This window comes from Melanotaenia boesemani, chromosome 13, assembly GCF_017639745.1.
Source record: "Melanotaenia boesemani isolate fMelBoe1 chromosome 13, fMelBoe1.pri, whole genome shotgun sequence".
Lineage (NCBI taxonomy): Eukaryota > Metazoa > Chordata > Actinopteri > Atheriniformes > Melanotaeniidae > Melanotaenia > Melanotaenia boesemani.
The window spans coordinates 30,388,057-30,409,038 of NC_055694.1; the positions used below are offsets into that span (position 1 = coordinate 30,388,057).

The window sequence follows — 20,982 nt, forward strand, 5'->3', positions numbered from 1 at the left end:
CTCAACACAAATCAACCTGTGACAGGAGCAAAAAGCCCACAATGGCAGTTAGCAACAACAAAGGAAACAAAAAGACAAAGATCTGTAATTCTACAGCAAACAAGCTCCAAGACAGCAACCCAGTCCTCAGTGGTAAACTGAGCTGTAATCCCGCTCAGTTCCTATCCACATTGGCAAACTGTGCCCTAATCTGACACAACTGCCCAGAATCAAGATGAACAGGCGCTTATGAAGCAAGGAGTCTTCATGACTGGCCAATCACAGAGGAGACGGAGCTGCCGGCAACCAATCCTGGAGATGGAGGACGGAGCACAGATTCAGCAGCCAACCACCTGTAAGCACTAGCAGTCAATTTACATAAAGACTGACAGGCACAGGGCGGTCACATTTATGAAAACCCAAAAATCAAAATGTCAGAAAATTAGAATGGAGTGAAAAGGTTCAATGTTGTGCCCTCTAAGTGCCACACTCTAATCAGCTTATTAATCCAAGGCACCTGCAAAGGACTCCTGAGCATTTAAATGGTCTCTCAGTCTATTTCAGTAGAATTCACAATCATGGAGAGAAATCAAGAGCAGAAAACCATCACTGACACCCTCCACGAGGAGGGAAAGCCTCAAAAGGTAATTTCAAAGGACGAGGGATGCTCCCGAAGTGCTGCATCAAAGCACATTGGTAAAAAGTTGAGTGGAAGGGAAGGGAAAAGTGTGGAAGGAAAAGGTGGAACAACCAGCAAGGATGACGGCAGCCTGGAGAGGATCATCAGGAAAAGGCCATTCAAAATGTGGGGGAGCTTCACAAGGAGTGGACTGAGGCTGGAATTAGTGCTTCCAGAGCCACCACACACAGACGGATCCTGGACCTGGACTTCACGTCGTAGTCCTCTTGTCAAGCTGCTTCTGAACAAAACACGTCAGAAGCATCTACCTGGGCTACAGAAAAATGAACTGGTCTGTTGAGCAGTGGTCCAAAGTGGTCTTTTCTGATGACAGCAAATTCTGAGTCTCATTTGAAAATCCAGGTCTCATAGTCTGGAGGAAGACTGGAGACGCAACAATCCAAGACACTTAAAGAGCAATGTGAGGTTTCCACAGTCGGTGGTGATGCGCGAGCCATGTCATCTGCTGCCGTTGGTCCACTGGGCTTCATTAAATACAGTCAACGCTGCGTCTACCAGGAGATTTCAGGAGGTTCCTTCAGCAGAAAAGCTTTTTGGAGATTCTGACTTTATTTTCCAGCAGGACTTGGCACCTGTTCACACTTCCACAAGCACCAAAACCTGGTTCAGTGACCATGGGATTACTGTGCTTGATTGGCCAGCAAACTCTCCTAATCTGAACCCCGTAGATTAGAACATCTATGAGTCATTGCCAAGAGAAAGATGAGACACATGAGCAACGCAGAAGAGTCAAAGGTCACTATTGAAGTATCCTTGTCTTCCAGTACACCCTGGCTGGCAGGGCCACAGGCGGACAACATCCATGCAACGCTGCTTAGAGTCAGTAATTCATGCAAAAGGGGCTCAAACCAAGTACTGAGCTCATATCCATGACTAAACTCTTCAGTTGGTCAACACTTCTGTATTCAATACCTTTTATTTAATTCCATGTAATATTCTAATTTTCTAAGATTATGATTTTGGGGTTTTCGTAAGCTGTAAACCACGATCATCAAAATTATAACAAATAAAAGCTCGAAATATCTCACTGTGCATGTATACATATATATATATGATATATATTTTGAGGTGAGTTAGTTCAGGTGGCCCATACATACATTTAAAATAACTTCTCATTACTCTGATCATAGTGTGAAATACTGGATTTTTCACTTCCAGATACCTGGGAATAAATGCTTTGGAGTTAGCTGATACATTGTGGTCTGGAAGTTGTGATAAACGTGTAAATGATAAACAATGTTGAAATAGCACTTAATTTTCTCTAGAAATTTCAGGTTATTCATGTTTTCTTAAAGGATAGTGAATTAAATATAAATATCTGACACTTGTTCTTTGCACAAAAATAAAGAATTTTTTCCCCATTATTTATAGATTATACTGTTATTTTACTGGTCTGCTCCACTGGAGATCAGATTGCACTGAATGTGGAACCTGAGCTAAGATGAGTTTGACTCTCGGGATCTACACCATGATGCAGTATTCATACAGCATCACCTCACCGTCTACATGGTGATGGTACCCGTCTGTCCAAACTGTTTATACTTGATGAAGAGGATCAACATGTGACAACTGAAGTTAAATAGCCTTTTCATAAGGTCTCATTTACATGTGTCACCCTTTTCCTGGTGTTCTCCCCAGTATTACAGATTAGAATTCACCTCTATTCAGGAAATAGTTTTTATTCAATCATCAGGTGGAAATAGATTTATTTGTAAATTAAAGGTGTACATGCAAACTGCACATCAACATGTCTGACAGTCACTTCAACAGCTGATGATCCTCAGACTTCAGGTCATCTTAAGTTATTCACACAAATCCTGGTACACAAATAAATTATTTTATTCCACTTTTAACTCCTGTGACTGAGCTGTCATTAGTAAACGCAGCAGGAAGCATTAAACTGATTCAATGTTACAGGCGAACAGTGTTAACAGGCACTTTCTTAACAGGCACCAGCAGTTGTTGGGAGAAGTTCCAACGTAAAGAATGAGGGGAAACAATCATTTGGAGAAAAAGGCATTCTTTGGTAAGAATGGTAATAATTTTAAAATCAGCAGTAAATGGTTCGATCTACAAACACAGGCACTAAAATCATAAAATCAATGTTGGCACATGTGAAAATATCAGCATCCAAACACCTGGAAGGAGTTCGGTAAAGGAATCACAGAAGAAATGTCCACATTTAGAAGGAATAAGGCAAAAACCTTAAAAACAAGGGGGTCCAAAAACAACCTAATGGCACTTATAGACACCGGAGTGTGTTTGAGAGTTCGGACAGCTTCACTCCGACTGAGGCACAGAAATGGACGGACCTTTTGGATCATCGAATCGATCCATGGTGTTCAGCTGCAGGATCATGTGAAGTCCATACACAAAGATGAGCGTCATGAGCAGCGCCGTGAGCAGGCCCATCCAGATCCCTGCCGTGAAGAAGCTGGCACAGTCGCTCGCATAAGAGAAGTTAGTTCCGTTGGCCAAACCAAAGCCCTGAATCTGGAACAGAAACAATGAAAACATGTAAGAAGTGAACATTGGACCAGCCTGGCTGCAGCAGCAGCAGCAGGAACACTGGTTACCTGGAAGTCGATGAAGCTGAGCCTCCACCCAGATGAGTTCTGACTGGTGGGGTCCGGGACCAGCAGGGCGTCCTGGAAGCTGCTGACGGACTTGCAGTGGAAGGAATACTCTGCAGGGGCGTAGATGCTGCGCCTCCCAGTAAAGGATGCAGCCAAGCCGTTCGCCTGCAGCTGCACAGAGTCCAGGCTGAACCAGTTTCGAGCAGACACCGGATAGAAACGCTGACTCATGAAGAAACTGCAGAAGGACATTCAGTGTTTTCATGAACATAAAAGAGTAGCATTTACTTTTAAAACTGGAAAAGAGTGTAAACCATCATGACACAAGAGCTGGATTGTTAACATCTGCCTCTGGGAGCTTTAAAACACAGATGACCAAAGATCATGACATCGATTCATTCTTTTAAGAAACATACAATTCTGCTCTTTACTGAGAATTAGCTGTGGGCTAACCTGATTGGCTAGCCCACAGCGCCGTATCTGCCTCATAGGAAGCTACAATCAGAGGACTGTTGTCACTTCTGAGTTTAAAGAGAAAAGACTCTGATGGGTTCAATATCTGAAAGAAATGTTGTTCCTGCTACTTTCACTCTGATTCCCAGTTCTCTCATATCCTCTCCAGTGAAACCTGCATCATGACTACAGTACAGTACGAACACAGTCTATTTGTAAGTAAATGGACTGAAAGCTGTGGCAGCCTACCAGAGGCTCCAATCTAGCCCACAGTAAACGTATAAACATCATAGATATTAACTGTAATAGTTTAATAAGAGTAACTAATTCCTAAGGTGTCCACGTAAGGTTTAAAAATGTCCTCTTTAAATGTGACGCATTTCCAAAGCAAGGGAATAAGGTTTTTATTAGTTATAGATAATTAAGGTGTTATTTTACAGGTCCGCCTCACTGGAAATCAGATTGTGCTGACTGTAGGGGTGTGCGGATCAATACTCTGGAGTCGATACTTTGATATCAGCCAGACAAAATATCAGATTTGATTCTTTTTTGAGTATCGAGACACCACTGCTGACACAAAACATGCCATCTGCTTTCACTTCTGAGAGTTTTAGCCACTAAAATTGCGTGTGAGGCCCAGCCACAGTGTATTCCTCCTGTGTCACATGATTACGATAGCCTATCAGATGTCTCAAAAATGCTGCAGCTGTTTTGTTTTGATATTTCCATGTTTTAATGCAAGTTATGCATTATGTTTCATTTTATTTCTCATATTACTATTACATTATTATACATTTTATTTTCCATTTAATCATTAATTTAATCTTTTTGGTTTAATTTACTCATCCGTATAATTTTTTTATTGTTTTAAAAACATTTATTTTAAATATCGATGATGTTCTTGAGTTTATTGAATTTATATAAATTTCATACTGCTTGTGCAATAAAGATATTTATGCACACTGTAAAATCGTGATTTTCTTTCAGGGGTCAAGAAGTATTATTATCTGTATTGATAAAATAATGTACCATGAACTAATGGTATTGACAGGTAAATGTTGGTATCATGCATCCCTAGGTGAACGTGGCCCCTGTAGACTACAACTCCTTTCTCCGTTCACATCACCACTCCACCAACATTGTGACTTTAATTCTTCAGTAAATTCTGTCCAATAATTTTAGCTTCCAGCAGTGGTTGTTGGTGCTGATCGGCAGCGAGAACAAGCAACAGTAAAAACTATGTTTATTCCTCTTTAGAAATACTTGTTTACATTTCCCATGCAAATCTTAATGAAGTCTGAAAACAATTCATTAAAAATGTCCCTCTTTAGCTTCCCTCCAAACCTATCATAACATGAACTCTTAGCATCACTAAACCCTGTGTTCCAGGACTTTAAAAAGGACCAGAACGTTCCGTCCTTGTCTCATGTGCAGTGGATACACACCACAGCTGACCAAACAGAGGAAAATAAATAACACCTGATTGGCTGAAACATCAGCAGCTCCAAACATAATGTGAAAATTTCCTCTTCCAGAAAACATGGATTTTTGAGAGATTTTTCTTTACTAGTTTGGAAGCTGTGCTTCCTGTGTGGTTTCTCCTTGAACTTCTAACAGTTTTTTATTATTTGTTATGATGACCTACCAAAACCTTTTCATTTTTCCGAACCAACCAGAGCAGCTGACTGAGCTTTCTTAGACCAAATAATAAGAGGAGAAAACACTGTAGATGGTCAGGCAGGAGGGAGATTTTTATAGAAAGTTTAAACCATTTCTACCCTGCAGCAAACTAAGGGATAGGACATACTTGCTGTTGGCAACACGTCCGCATCATGGCTGCCTAGCGTTCATTCTAGGGATGGGTGATCGATACTCTGGAGTCAATAATACGATATCAGCCAGTCAAAATATCGGATTTGATACTTTTTTGAGTATTGAGATACCACTCTGCTGACAGAAAATATGCCATTTGTCTTCACTTTTGAGAGTTTCAGACAATAAAACTGCATGTGAGGCCCAGCCACAGTGTATCCCTTCTGTGTCACATGATTATAGTAGCCTGTCAGATGTCCTAATGATGCGGCTGCTGTTAGTGATGAGGTTTTGTTTTTGTTCTTTCTTTCTGCATTAAACCAGGTGTTATCATGAAAGCTCAGAATTTAATAGATCCGATTTAAACACAATGGCGGATTGTTCGTTGCACAGTGACAACCAGCAAAGGAAATACCTAAATCAATCATTATGGGATGAGTAGTTCTGCTCTTACCTCAGAACGTAGCCCGATGCATAATTCAGCACAAGCCTGTAGTGAGAGAAAAGAATCTTATGGTGAATTACTTTTTATATACTTTTTTATTTAAATTTTTCATCATAAACCAACCATCTTACACTGAGTTAGTGCCATTACACAGGGATCCTGTCAAAGAAGGGGTTTGTGCAGCAAGGTCAATCCAGTTTGAGGAGGGGGACCCAGAGAGGCTGATGTTGAGATTCTGGGCCCACAGCATTATACAAGGGCTACCAGACTGATTAAACATGATGGGCGGCTTCACTTCCAGTTCTACCGTCTGCAGTAAAGACCGGCCCACCGGCTGGCTCGGCACAGACGTTTCTGAAATGACCTGGAAAACAATACAGGTGATTATGTCCTCACAAGCAGGAGTGTTTGACCTCCAACTGGTCACAGTCACAGCAAAAACAAACAAATCATCTGGTTCTCAGCAGGTGGTAAAAATGAAGCCATAATATTAACATGACAGTTTACAGCAGGTTATTTATTCAATACATCTAAAATAGGAGTTATGAAAAACTGCATCCACCTCCTGATCCAGCAGAAAGAACTGAATGAATGGTTTTTGTGTGACGTTAGCAGCGAACTGGACCGGGGATCTTTGCAGCTGGTTTGTCTTTAAGTTCTTTGTCAGTAATATATTTCATGACTTTTATTAATTCCAGAGGGTGTTTTTGGTGGTTTCTGCTTGAAAATGACATACCCATAATGACTGATTATTTCTCTGTAAACCCAAACTGTGTAAACCACGTTGGTATGAAAATAAAGCTAAGACTGATGAGATTTCATCAGCGGTGAAAGCATCTGTATGCCGCTGTGTTAAAGTCACTGAGGATGGAACATAGGGAAACTACATTTTCTTTTGAACATTATAGATATAACCCCTTTAATCATCTGATGCAGTAGAGAAAACTCTGGAAAGACAAAATGTGGACATTATCTGTGCAAGGATTCATGGAGCTGAAGTTAAACAGAGCAAAGTTACAGAGGTTTTAGTAAATAGATACAGCAGCTAGATGATTTCCAGTCAATTTAAGCTCTCTGATTGGTGGAAAGTTTGACAGGAAGTGGCTTCATCATAATTTCCAGGTCTAAATAGAGGTCTCTTAGCAACACAGTAGTGATAGGCAGCCTTTCCCCAACCATTATATTGCGCATCACGTTGATCTGGTTTTCTATAGAAACACAAGTCTTGTTTAGTCTAGAGCAGGTTTAAACTGTGTTCTTTTAATAAAAACTAAACAGTCTGATGTTATTTATCTGATTTATATGACGTGATGTCATAGCTGCTCTGTGTTCACGGTGGAGTTCCTCCCTGATGGCACACGCATAGACACATGCGCACACACACAGGTGAGTGCGTGTTGGAAAACAGAGTTTTTTTAACCACTGCATTTCGGTCATTTATCCGCAATAAAGTATGGAAACGTAAAGTGACTCCACAGCTGTCATATAATCTTTAAATTATTTAGATATGGGTAGGTTACCTTTACGGCTACAGAGTTCATGAACAGATGATCCAACAGCTGATTTTAACATTGCTATTGCTACAAGGCTGTGTCATAAGTCTTTAGGTAATTGACACGTATGAAACCAAAGAGTCAAAACAGAGTAATTATTATTAGTCTGGATAGATGTCGAGTCAGCGTTGGAGTTTTTAAAGTTTATCTGACCCTCTGAACTCCAGGATGGACGCAGCTTTCCACTTTGAATGTAAATTTCAGTTTCTGTTTTGTTTCAATAATAACATGCTTCAATAAGTCATGTTGTTGTGATTCAGCTACTGGAGCTCATTTAAAGACCTGGTAAGAACAACATTATTTTATAACGTGTTGAACCTGTAAAACCATTAAAGGGGAAGTGGATAATAAACAGATCTTACTCTTGAAGGCTGAAGTCCTGTGTATATGGCGGTGTATGGAAGACCTCTTGACTTCATGAAACTCAGAACTTTTCCAATAATTTGATCTGTGTACAGCAGAATATATTCAAGTAAAACAAAAACTTTGTTCACCATGAAACAGCTGATAATAATTTAACACTGATTTAAACATACCATTGTCCTGTAGGACTTCTTTGCATGATTTGTACAACCTGTAAAACAAAAGACAAAAACGTCAAATACGTTGACATTTCTTATTTCTAAGTAGCAGACAGATCAGCTGACATATTCAAAGTCTTACTCGTTGCAGTATGGCAGACTGATGAGCAGCAGGTTGCTGACGGATGTGTTGATATTTAGGTGGAAAAGAGTGTCTTCATCTACGAGAAGAGGTGAAGCAACGAGCGTCTCTTGCAGCATAGCGGGGATGGCAGAGAGCCCCGCCCACTCCAACGCAGGAAGTGTCACTGATGCAGCAGACGACTGGACTGCAGCCTGGAAGGAGGAAGTGGAAAGAGTAGTCATCAGTATCCATCTTTGTTTAGGAACAATTACTGGATTATTAATATAAACCTACCTCAAGATTCTTAAATGCACTTTCCTCCTTGTTTCCAAAGACTCCACCAAAGACCGTGAAGTCATCCTTACTTAGCTGAGTGTAAATAAATGACATTTGTACAATTAGTTTGTGCAAACTACAAAAATACTACACATTCACCACAGACAAAGAAAAAGGAAGTAACACTATTGTGGTGTCAGGTGAGACTGCAGTGCTGCTACTACTCATAATTTACTGTTGCTACAACCTTAACTACCCAGCAGGAATCTGCTTTGTGGTTTTCATGTGACAGACCCTGACCTTGTCCTGCAGGAACAGCAGCACCGTGTGGGATCCAGACCCAAAGGTGGACGTCAGGTAGACACCCAGTTCTTTACTGGATGTTATATGACCAGCTGTGGGTGAGGCCAGTGGAGGTAAACTTGGAAAACAAGAGGACAGGAGTATATGATTACTGTTATTAAACTGTTTCAAACACATTTGAGCATAGCTGAATTGAACACAGTCACCACATCCGTTTGTGGTGTGAAACAAGATGTCATGTCAATGCAATTTTCCATTCAGACTGAGAAAAAAACTGAACATAACGTCTGAATACATCAATAATATTTTTCATGTAGGAGATGTAAACAGTTAAAAGCTGTTAATTCTGCACTCGTAGCCTAAAATCTCTTCCCTCTCTATCCTTCCTCTTCCTGATTAAACCACCTCATACAGTTTAGACGTACATATTCTTCTTTTATTGATGTTGTTGTTTGCACATTAAAATGTAAAGTAATTAAATTAAATGGATGAATGAAAACTGTATTTGTCAGTATATATCTTGCGAGACAAAACGCAATTAGCTCTACGCTTTTAACCCATGCCTAGGCCATTTTCCGACGCCAGCGGAGCAGATGGGGGGTTAAGAGCCTTGTTCAGTGGCCCGCGGTGGGTCACATCTGCTGCCAGATCGGGGGCTTAAACCCAGATTCTCCAGACCCAAACCCAGCTATGTAACCACTAGCCAACCACTACTAGGTAATAGACACCCAAACAGCTACTAGTGCTAACGTTAGGATGCTAGGTAAAGCGACTCTTGTGGACTAAATAAATAATAATAACTATTACCTGTGGCTGGACCACATAAGAAAAGGCACGTGTGAAGTAGCACTTCCTGAGGTTAAACAGGCAACGAAAAAGAAAATAAACGCCATTAAACTTCTTCCACTGGACGACGTCGGCCCTGCCATTTTCTTTAGCTCTTCCGCGATGTTCAGCTCACGTGACTGTGATCAGCTGACAGTCATGTGCGGCGCTGTAGGACTTCCTGCTTCTTTCATTCATCCTGACCAGCCCGCAGCTGTTTGCAGCACGGCGACAGACTTCAGTTTTGCTCCTCTTTTCTACTTCTTTCCGCACCAAAACCTCCCCTGTGGTTCTATGTTTTTTCAGGCGCGTAGACTTCTTCCGCGTGCTTCCGGTCTGTTGTAATACTGAACTTCACCACAGTGCAGGACATTTAACATGCTGAACAATGATTACTGCGAGAATAAACATTCACGCTGTGTATGTTAATGGTCCCTCAAACACCGAGGGTCTACCTGGCAGCTGTCCATGGTGCTGATGTCATATCATGGTATAGCTACTGACATCTTACTACACATATGTCATTATAACACGTTACTCTCACAGGACACTTTGCTAAGAAATGTTTAACTTAAAGTAGAAACAGACATAATAATATATTTTTTTAAAGTGTTGGGTGTTTTAAAAGACCTGCGTGTATTCAGTGAAAGTAGCTCCCATCACACAGCTGTGGCGGCGGAGGGATACCACTGCCTGCAGCCGCGCTGCGCTGCGCCTACAACTGGGAACGAAGGATAGAAAAGAAATAGAGACCACACACTTTGTCCACCTCAAATTTACTAAACAATTCTTAAACTCAAAATTAAACTGTTGAAAGAAACTGAGCGCGAATACAAAAAGCGTGCGGTAAAGCTGACGCAAAGCGACATTTCCGCACACACCTTGACTCCATTGTGCTGCAAGATGAGAATGGAGAGGAGGATGCGCACTACTTTCCGACGCGCAATGACGTTGTAGAGTGCTCCACGATCAGGGCCATCTTTGGTCGTCCTCGCCGGTGACAGTGTGGACGATATATTCCACTTGTCATTAATGCCAAATGATTTATAAATAATCTTTGCATTTATAACAACTAATTAACGCTGCAGCCTCAGAAAGGGAGAATAATTTCCAGTTTTGGACTCAGTGGCATTCCTTTCGTCAGTATCCTAATTTCTCAAGGCAAGAAGAGGGCGAGACGGGAGAGGCGGTGATACAACATGGATGAGGAATATGATGTGATCGTTTTGGGCACTGGACTCACAGTAAGTATTCCAGCTGGTGTTGGTGTGTAGGGAGTGGACATAAGATGGTTTTACCCCGCGGACAGACTCAGATCCTTCTGCATAATAAAAAACATGATCAGATCAAGAAACATAGCTCAGATATTACAGATGGGCCTCGGATGTACCCCAGTTCTCCAGGAGTTCTGGATTTTTATCTTATTTTAGTTTTTCTTCTCCTGGTTTTTCCCATTTTCCCAGCCGGATCATGTTCCACCCTCTAGCATCTTTTAGGCGGAACCCTCACAGCTTCAGACAGGCCTCCATCCCGAGGATGGCGCAGGCCGGAGCACCGCTTCACCTCCAGCAAACACACCCAGAACCAAACACACCCTGACATGCGACAGAAATGCGACAGAAACATCCAGAAAAACGCAGAAACGCACCCACGCACGCGGTACATGAGAAAACGAGACATTCATCTCTGTTCTTTCAAACTCAAAAACAAAAAATAAATTCTGGTTTTTATTTATTTATTTATTGTTAAGGTGTCAGATACCCCCTGTCTTTGTTTATTACATGAGATTGAATGTATTATTATTATTCTTATTATTCTTATTAGCCTTTTACACATATGCACACTGTTGGACGAGCCCTTTAGCCCTCTCTTGAATCCATACAGTTTCTTCATGGACTTTGTGTGTAAAACTGAGCTGAGTTATGCGTGAATGTGAAGGAAATGTGAATTTCCTGACCAGTAAGTAGCAGTTTGGTGGATTTAAACTGAGCAGACTCTTATTTTTTTTATTAGATTTGAATAATTAAAGATGACGTTTCCTGTCTCATCTTTGTTTGACCACTTTAATCTGAAACGTTTTGGTACTTTTGCAGGAATGCATTCTTTCAGGGATCATGTCTGTGAATGGGAAGAAGGTTCTGCACATGGACAGGAACCCCTACTATGGTGGGGAGAGCTCTTCCATTACACCCCTGGAGGAGGTATGGATCCCCCGAGATCTATAAAACCAACAAATATCTGTTTTTATGTCCTTGTGTCTCATTTAGCTGCTGTACACAGAGCTCATTTGCAAACAGCCTGTGATTGTTAATGTGTCCTCCCACAGCTCTACAAGCGCTTTAATCTTCCAGATAGCCCACCTGAGTCCATGGGCAGAGGAAGGGACTGGAACGTCGACCTCATTCCCAAGTTTCTCATGGCCAACGGTCAGCATCATATTGCTCACTAAACATAGAAAAGCAACCTTAATCCTTCTTTACAATCAACACATTAAGTTAAAAGTATGAACTGGTGCAACTCTTTAAATGATGAAGGCAGAATGTGTGAAGGTTGATCAGAAATAATCACATGTTCATTTCTGTGACTGCAGGCCAGCTTGTGAAGATGCTGCTGTACACAGAAGTGACACGGTACCTGGACTTTAAAGTGGTGGAGGGAAGCTTTGTTTACAAAGGAGGGAAGATCTACAAGGTGCCGTCAACTGAGACTGAAGCGCTGGCATCGAGTAAGACGCCTGATTACACCTTGGTTCATAGTAATATATGGAGAATTTCCGTTCAGGGACAGGGGATAATTTTAATGCTGATTGTTTGTTTGAACTTCCAGATCTGATGGGAATGTTCGAGAAGCGAAGGTTCAGGAAGTTTTTAGTCTTTGTGGCCAATTTTGATGAGAATGACCCCAAGACCTTTGAGGGTGTGGACCCTAAAACCACAACGATGAGGGATGTTTACAAGAAGTTTGACCTCGGTCAGGATGTTATCGACTTCACTGGCCACGCCCTGGCCCTCTACAGGACAGATGAGTAAGATCAGAAACATTCCATAATGTTCATGATCCAGCCTCAATTTTTAATGTATTTACAGGGAAAACAGGATGTAGCTGCAATGATTTATTGAAACATGAATATCTGAGTCAGAAGCAGAATCGGTCCATCTTAACGTGATTTTTTTTCTTCATCCCAATCTGAACCCTCTTAAGACTGGTACACACATAAGGATTTTCTAAATCTGAAGAGATTTTTTATCTGTTAGAGACCCCACACATGAACATAAAAAATCACACATTTAACAGTTTTGATCGTACTGTGTGTGTGATGTGCTCCGATAATCTCAACACAGAACAACACACACACGATTCTGTCCCGCAACCAATTCGAATCTAGTCCTCCGAGCCGGAAATCTTGCTTGTTTAAACATGATTGAACGAAAACGAAGAAGAAACATAGCAACAACCGGAAAAACAAAGAAGAAGAAGAACCATAGCAACAACCGGAAGACACAGCACCCAGCATGGCAGAGGACATACAAGATGAAGTAATGATGGTGGTCTTGCAACTATTGTTAACAGAAAAATCCAGAACTGATAAAAACGACAGACTGGAGACGGCGTGAACACGGACTTTATAGCCTTCCTTGTTCCCCAGTCAGTTCGCTTTCTGATTGGCTACATTCCGTTCCACGTCACCAACCACAGAGTCACAACTCCGGCGTCGTGGCTTTCCCCACACACGTGAAGACTTGTGATCGTAAATATTGAACATGTTCAATAGTTCTGATTGTGGGCCACAACCCATTTAGGAGCTGACTGTTGGGACAAATTAGCTCTTAACACACCTCAAACCACAGGATAATTTCATAGGATAATCTTATATGACTTAAGATAATCAGGCGTTTGCCATCCTTGGTCGGGACGGGGAAAATTGGGAGAAAAACAGCCCGATAATCTTTGTGTGTATACCCAGCTTTAGAGGAGCTTTCTGTTATTTCTTTAGGGAGTCTTCAAGAATAGTTCTCCAGTCTTCTTGAAGGACTTTCCAAAGCTCTTTTGGATGTTTTTGTCTTTCTTTCCATTTTCTGTCCAAATGATCCCACACTGCTTCAATAATGTTGAGGTCCGGGTTCTGGGGAGGATCCATCCCTCCATCAGACCTGCTGCTACAGAATTTCAGGCCAGTTCTTGTGTCATGTGACCAGTGTTGGGGTAGTTTTGAAAAAGTAATTAGTTACTAGTTACTCGTTACTTCTGTAAATTGTAAAGAAATTACTTTACTCGTTACTGCATTTGAAAAGCAACACCACTACTTTTTACTTTACTTTACCATTTCTTCATTCACCGTGTAGACATGGACAAAAATCGAAGCCGAATCCTCACTGCCTGTCTGCATAGTGTTTACTGCAGGGGTGCCCAAGTTCGGTCATGGAGAGGCCTGGTAACGAGCCAGTCATTTGATTCAGGTGTGCTGGAGAAGGGTTGCATCTAAAAGTCGCAGGATGGTAGATCTCCAGGACCGGACTTGGGCACCCCTGGTTTACTGTATATTGTAAACAAAATGGCTTTAAAACCACAAGAACAACATCCCTGTCTGTGGGAAGAATTGGCCACACTTCATCATCATTTTAGCTAGCATTTTTCTAAACCTGGTCGATTCAGTAGTCGACAGGGAGAGCATGTCTCCTACAATGAACCCTGCAACTAGCTTGTTAATTTCTGTCTTACCGGCTGCTGCGTTCCAGGAAATGTTGAAAAAAGCTTAGCTTGTTTATTTACTGACCAGCGAGCAGGATCTTTCACCACAAGTTTGGACTGAAACTGAACTGAAATGAAAATAATGCGAATATCACCACTGACCAAAAGCCCCTGTCTCCGACTCTCCAGCTTAATTTTTCTTTAGTTAGCGCACAATCAGCTACGTCATGCAAATCGATCTCTATGGCAACGTGCCCAGGCAAGCACACACACAGGCAGCAGCATGCGCGTACCACTTAAAACAGATCAGAACTTTACACATAGACAAACACGGCTCAAGTAACACAGAAAAACACGTTACTGTAGTCCAGTAAAGTAATTTCATTACCAATATTTTAAGTGCAACACATTACTTTACTTCGTTACCCAAAAAAGTAATATGTATGTGACATACCTCAGCCTTTTCCCCCTGTTTCCCTTTCTTAAAAATGGCTTATTGAGAGCCACGTTTCCATGGAGACCATTTCTGATGAGGCTTTATCCAACAGTAGATGGATCACCAGATGCATATCTCAGTTCCTGGTTCAGGTCTTTGCTGGATTTATTTTTATTTCTTCAGGACACCACTTTCAGATCCTGTATTAAAAATAATATAGCTAAATCTCCTTTGCTGTGTAGAAAATAAATGAATCCTACATAATAACTCTGAATTTCTCTCAGAGAAAACAGATAGAAAAGGCTACAGGACCTCTACCTGGACTTGAGACTCTTCTTCCTGGAAACTTCATTATAAAAATAATTTTGAACATTTCTTTTTAACCTGAGTAGAAAAGCTGGGTTTAAAAAACTGATTGATCTATTTGAATTTATTCATATTTACACTTGGAGATAATTTTTTTCATGTTTCCTTTTTCGGTCACATGACTTACTGATGCTCGGCGAAATCTTCCTACATGTGCACAACTGAAAGGTTGCCTGTGTCGCTTCTGTCCAAAATCTCGCCAAGATAAGGCCAAATTCACATTTTGTATCACCACTGGATTACATTCACCAGTAAACTATTTAGCATCTTATTAGCAGCTTATTAGCAGCTAACGCTAAGACAACCCTTCCATCCATCCATCCATTTCTGCTGCTTGTCCGGAGTCAGCGGGGGCAGCTGCTTAAACAGGGAAGCCCAGACTTCCCTCTCCCCAGCCACATTCACCAGCTCATCTAGGGGGATCCAAGGCATGGTCCCTACAGCTGAAAAGGTTATCCAGGTGGATACCCAGATACCTGTAAGATGTGACCTGTTTGATCTCCTCCCTGTGTACGGACACTGGAGTGTTATTCCCCCACGTTAGTTAAACATAAGCATCATTTAACCCAGTTACTGAACCTTTTCCTGTACTTTGTGCTGCTGGTTGTCCTGCTGGTGGGGAAACTTATTGGATGGATTTTCTCTTTTTATGTCGGCTTTACTGGCTGGTTTGCTGTACTACACAATGACACCTTTTTCATTTTTTGTAGCCAAGAAATCCAGCCTGGATGATTTAATCTGTTAATTTGGAGGAAAAAACTCTTCCGCTGCCATATTTTCCCTTAAAAACACGAAAAAACAAACAAAGCAAGACAAGCAGTTACACGCATGTTGTTCAACTTTGTTTTCTTTCCTGCTCTTGTCATGTTGTTGAGGATTGTTATGATTAACTAAGTATAGCGTTTGACGGCGTGATTAATTGTGAAGTAATCGTGACATCCCTTGGCTGGACTGAGCTTGTGTCCAAAGAAAACTGGTAAAGATCTTCAGAAAGACAGGAAACTGTTTCTGATGACACATCAAAAGGTTAGAATAAAATCTGGCTGCTGGGAAGAGAAAAATGAAGAAATTCATGCTTCCTGTTTTATTTATGAGTGTCACGGCTGGTCTGATGTCTGACCAGCCAGTTACAGTCTGTCACCAGCAGTTATGGGCTCATGGTTTCCTCTTTGACTTCAGCTATCTGGACGTTCCCTGTTTGGAGACGATCAATCGGATCAAACTCTACAGTGAATCTCTGGCACGCTATGGAAAGAGCCCTTACCTCTACCCTCTCTATGGCCTGGGAGAGCTGCCGCAGGGATTTGCCAGGTATAAAAATACTGAATATTATGATGGAATTAATTTTTTTCTTTACTAGAAAAATAATTGGTTGAGCAGATCTTCTTCATCTATCATCTCAGACTGAGTGCGATCTATGGAGGGACCTACATGCTGAACAAACCAGTGGATGAGATAGTGATGGAGGGTGGCAAAGTGGTTGGAGTCAAGTCTGAGGGCGAGGTACAACCAAGATCATCTGTTGTTTAAAAGTGTTGGAACAAACGTCCTGCATGTTCATGACTACCTCCTTCCTGCTACAGGTGGCTCGCTGCAAGCAGCTCATCTGTGATCCAAGCTACATCCCGGACCGTGTTCGTAAGGCGGGTCAGGTGATCCGTGTGATCTGCATCCTCAGCCACCCCATCAAAAACACTAATGATGCCAACTCTTGTCAGATCATCATCCCTCAGAATCAGGTCAACCGTAACTCAGGTGAGCATCACCTGGAGCAGAGTTAGCTTACAGGAAGTGGAACGATAAAAGTGTCTGCTAAAATTTCATTTCACTTTATTTTAGTAGTTTTTACTCTCCTTTCTCATTAGATAAATCAAGTTATGATTATATGTTTTTACCCATTTAAGAAATTTTAGTATTTTTTTAAGTGTGGCTGTGTTAAGTAATTATGAGTCTTACCTGCAGTAGACAGGTGAGCTTAAAACTACTTCTACTCGAAGGGGAGAGAGGACTTTTTTTTTTTTTTTAACCTACGACAAAATGACAAAGTGGACATGCTTCCATGGAAACAAGTTGCCAGCTGATGTTACAGTATGTTCACTTTATTGTTTCCTTCCTCTTCTACTCTTTTCTCCAGACATCTACGTGTGCATGATCTCTTATGCCCACAACGTGGCAGCCCAGGGAAAGTACATCGCCATCGTCAGCACCACAGTGGAAACCAGTGAACCTGAGGCTGAGATCGAGCCGGCCCTGGAGCTGCTGGAGCCTATTGACCAAAAGTCAGTCCCATCTTCACTTATTCAGCATTTTACGCATGTCTGGTTAATTCAAATTGGAAAATGTATTAAATACTGTTACAAGCGTTTCTGGTTTGTTTTTACAGGTTTGTGGCAATTAGTGACCTTTATGAGCCCACAGATGATGGTACTGAGAGTCAGGTAAGATGTTTTTCTGACACAGTGCAACCAAAAGAAGCATGTAAACCAACACCATTACACCGGGCTCCAAATACCACCTGGATGTGCCTTCTTGGGCCTCTAGCTGTGATTGCAAAATTTGAGTGGTGCATCTAATTTTTTACCACATATGCATCTGTGCAAGTATGGAAAAGCTAACTTGAGGTGTAGTCAACTTTGCACCTTTGTTGTTTTATGTAGTGAGTATTCAGAACTCTTACACTGTAAGAGACATTCTCGTTAAATACCAGAATGTCCTGACAGAAAATTACCAGGAAATTTTACCGTTTATCGTACAGACACTTCCATTGATCCAAAAACTTCTGAAAAATTCTTCCACAGTACATGCCCTGTTGCATTCATGGACATGTCTGTTAATCTGAAAACTGACGATTCTGCTATTTCAAAGCCAAATTCATGGAATTATGCCACACTGAACAAAAATGAGACTACAGTTGAACCAAATTAAAATATTTACTTGAAATGGCAACAAATACTTGAATTAAGTTTGTCCAAGATCAGTTATCCAGTTCCAGCATCATTTTAATTCCCAGTGAGACACGTGGATTCTTCTTTGGTTTAGGCAGTCTAGACACGACAAAGGTGTGTTGCTGCCATCTACCACTTGATGGTGAAAAACATAGATTAGAGGCGGTGGTAGGTGTCACTTCCTGAACTAAACATATCAGCAACACCGTCTAAATGTAAACATAACACAGGCAGTAAAGAACATAACTCAAATGAAGAGGGTAACAATCACAAAAGGTTAAATTCCTGCTAAATATGGCTTTCCCATGAGCATGCTTGCTACCGTGGATCTGATCTGTGAATCTGGAGAAATGGTATATCATTAGGAAACTAAAGCTATGTTAAACTTGCTCCAGAGCACATGTCGCCAAATATTTTCAAGTTTGAAAAGTTCTTGTTCTTAAGATGCAAAAAAAAAAAAAAAAAAGGTAAAACTACTATAAAATGTTATAACAGAAAATTCCTTCACATTTTTACAGTTCATTTGGTCCTACTTTTACTGACTTTTCTTAGAGTGTAGCAACTTTTTCTGGTATTACTGAAGATTTGTAGACTGGTTTAACTTGTAGGCACCTCCCCATCAGAAAGCACTCACAGGTGTCCCAGTCATGGTGCAGTCGTCCCTCCCAGCTGCAGTCAGAGCAGATGTTCACCTCTGCTCCCAGGCTGAAAATTATTCGTGTACATGTGAAGCTGCCGCTGGCAGATCGGCCCCCTTACAGTCAGAGATTATTGTCTGTTAATGTAGACAAAACATTTAAAAATGCTTTACTCTAACATTTTATGGACTCTTAATTAAAAATAGAACCTGGCACTTTAATTCAGTATCAATTTTACCTTTAATTAATTAACTCTGAAAGGTATTTTATTGTGTGTTAACGCAAGTTTTTTGTTTCTAACTTGTCTGAATACACATCCAGACAATTCGACGTTTCTACACCAAGAAATAAGCACAAAGTCGAAGAAAGTGTGTTTCTGGTGTACTGTGACTGTTTACTTGAAATTACTATGGAAATTTTAAAGTAAAAAAAAGTTTAGTTTTAAAAAGTAATTTATAATATGTACTGTAATTTCTGGACTGTAAGTTGCATCAGTCATAAAATGCATCATGAAGAGAAAAAACAAAAAAACAAAAAACAAAACATAAGTCACACTGGACTATAAGTCGCATTTATTTAGAAATTTATTTCACAAAATCCAAGACCAAGAACAAACATTTAATCTGGAAAGGCAATTTATTCTCCTACACAACAGCACACGGAACAACAGGCTGAATATGTGTCCAGTATGTTAGCGTAACACCAGAGTTTCCTCCAGGATTTTTTTAAACTGTGAGGGAGAGCTAGTCTCCTTATTACACTTAATGAACAGCTGATTGAGGCGCTGAGAAAGTAGGAAAATGTGTACATCACGTTTGCCGTTTAAAGACAGTGACACCGCGTGTGCAACCCCGCCATGCCACGGAGCACGTTTCATGTTAATAATGAAATAACCGGGTCAGTTGTTCATAAAGACACAGACAAACTAGTATTGTCACTTTTTAATGGGGATGTCAAAATTTATGTGTTAATTATTTTATGCAGAGTTAATTATATGTGGAATAAATTCATATTTTTTAACACACAAATAAAGTTTTTTCTCAAACTATAAAAAACAGAATTTGGCATCATCGCGGCGAGAGAAGTTGATTTTGGGGATGTAGGTTTCTTGTCACAGTGGTGAAACAAATCTACCAAAAACCACTTTATCCTCCTTATTTATGACGTTTTTAGTTTTCAAGCTTTACATTAAGGTATCGATGTTATCACAATAGTATCGATAATATCAATATTTTGATCAGTCTGCTCACCGCTAGTTCACACAGCTTTGAAATTCATCCTTGTTAACCTTTAACTAATAAATCCTAAAACTTTCATCCTTCTTTAATTTAATGACTACTGTGTAATAAGAATGCTACTGTTAAAAAACAGGTTATTTGATTTTACAAACCAGTGGTTTTAAAAGTTATTGCTCTTTCTTGCATATAAAGTTACTTTCAATATGAACATTAGCAAAACCCCAGATTTAAATCATCGAGTTTCGCGCGTAATAATGTGATTAATCAAGATACTAAATTTTAAATGTTTCACAGCACCAACTGGCTTGTGTTACTTTTGGTGCAAATAATTATTTTGCCATGTGGACCAGTAAACATTTACTCTAAAATGTGTTTGAGCCCTGTAGCATCCCAGCGAACTCAGGGTAGATTCTCATTGTGGCTGTTTTGTCATTGCCAGGTGTTTGCCTCCAGCTCCTACGACGCGACAACTCACTTCGAGACCACTTGCAACGACATCAAGGACATCTACAAGCGCATGACGGGGACCGACTTTGACTTTGAGAACATGAAGCGCAAACAGAACGATGTGTTTGGGGAGGATGAGCAGTGAGGGGTCGGGGGGTGGGGGGGTGGGGCTTCTGAGGAAGGAAAAGGAAGTGGGGGTGACAACAGCTGAGAGGCGGCAGATCCTGCAGGAGACGGCCGGACTCTGCCTCTCTTCAGCCGTTGTCTTCCATGACCTTAGATTTGTCTTTCTCTCCACACATTCAGACACACAAACGCTCACAAACACTCACCTTCTCTTCCTGTCACTGAGAAGCAGGTTCATAAGGTCTTTAATTCATCGTAGAACTTACAGAATAATCATGTTATTATCATTAGACGTGAATTTATTACTTGTTGCAGATTTTTAGAGCATTTCATTCTTTATTTCACGTCTTTCTCCTCATATCAGATGTTGGGTGAATGGAAGTTTGTGGCCTAATGTAGAATCCTCTGGAAGGACGACTTCCAGCTGACATGCATGCATCTTTTACACACAGTAGTGTTGTACATACAGAACCGACACGGCGGTTTGAAGACTGGACCGCTCAGCCCTGCTTTCACTTCTCTCCTGCTGT

The 20,982-nt window shown here is 40.9% G+C and overlaps 2 protein-coding genes across 2 annotated transcripts; one reads left to right on the forward strand and one right to left on the reverse strand.

Moving 5' to 3' along the window:
* Nucleotides 1-2,342: 2,342 nt before the first annotated feature.
* LOC121651934 (V-type proton ATPase subunit S1-like) lies at nt 2,343-9,850 on the reverse strand. Its single transcript, XM_042004407.1, has 10 exons — nt 9,550-9,850; nt 8,740-8,860; nt 8,458-8,532; nt 8,182-8,375; nt 8,055-8,092; nt 7,881-7,966; nt 6,097-6,329; nt 5,975-6,010; nt 3,256-3,493; nt 2,343-3,172 (listed from the first exon to the last, which is right to left on the reverse strand). Exons 1-10 carry the CDS (start codon nt 9,669-9,671, stop codon nt 2,960-2,962), a joined length of 1,356 nt encoding a protein of 451 aa, XP_041860341.1. The 5' UTR covers nt 9,672-9,850; the 3' UTR covers nt 2,343-2,959.
* Nucleotides 9,851-10,519: 669 nt separating this feature from the next.
* Nucleotides 10,520-20,472, forward strand: gdi1 (GDP dissociation inhibitor 1). Its single transcript, XM_042004408.1, has 11 exons — nt 10,520-10,811; nt 11,661-11,768; nt 11,894-11,993; nt 12,158-12,292; nt 12,394-12,592; nt 16,238-16,369; nt 16,462-16,561; nt 16,642-16,813; nt 17,193-17,337; nt 17,442-17,496; nt 20,319-20,472. The coding sequence occupies exons 1-11, from the start codon at nt 10,767-10,769 to the stop codon at nt 20,469-20,471; spliced, it is 1,344 nt and encodes a 447-aa protein (XP_041860342.1). The 5' UTR covers nt 10,520-10,766; the 3' UTR covers nt 20,472.
* The last annotated feature ends 510 nt before the right edge of the window (nt 20,473-20,982 follow it).

Bases quoted from the DNA above. Each gene is read 5' to 3' on its own strand.
- gdi1 (XM_042004408.1), top strand. From the start codon at position 10,767: ATGGATGAGGAATATGATGTGATCGTTTTGGGCACTGGACTCACA. The intron at 12,593-16,237 runs GTAAGATCAGAA...CTTTGACTTCAG, and splicing joins GCCCTCTACAGGACAGATGA to CTATCTGGACGTTCCCTGTT. The intron at 17,497-20,318 runs GTAAGATGTTTT...TGTCATTGCCAG, and splicing joins ATGATGGTACTGAGAGTCAG to GTGTTTGCCTCCAGCTCCTA.
- LOC121651934 (XM_042004407.1), bottom strand. From the start codon at position 9,671: ATGGCAGGGCCGACGTCGTCCAGTGGAAGAAGTTTAATGGCGTTTATT. The intron at 8,861-9,549 runs GTAATAGTTATT...TTGTTTTCCAAG, and splicing joins CTTATGTGGTCCAGCCACAG to TTTACCTCCACTGGCCTCAC. The intron at 8,376-8,457 runs GTAGGTTTATAT...TCCTCCTTCCAG, and splicing joins GTGCATTTAAGAATCTTGAG to GCTGCAGTCCAGTCGTCTGC.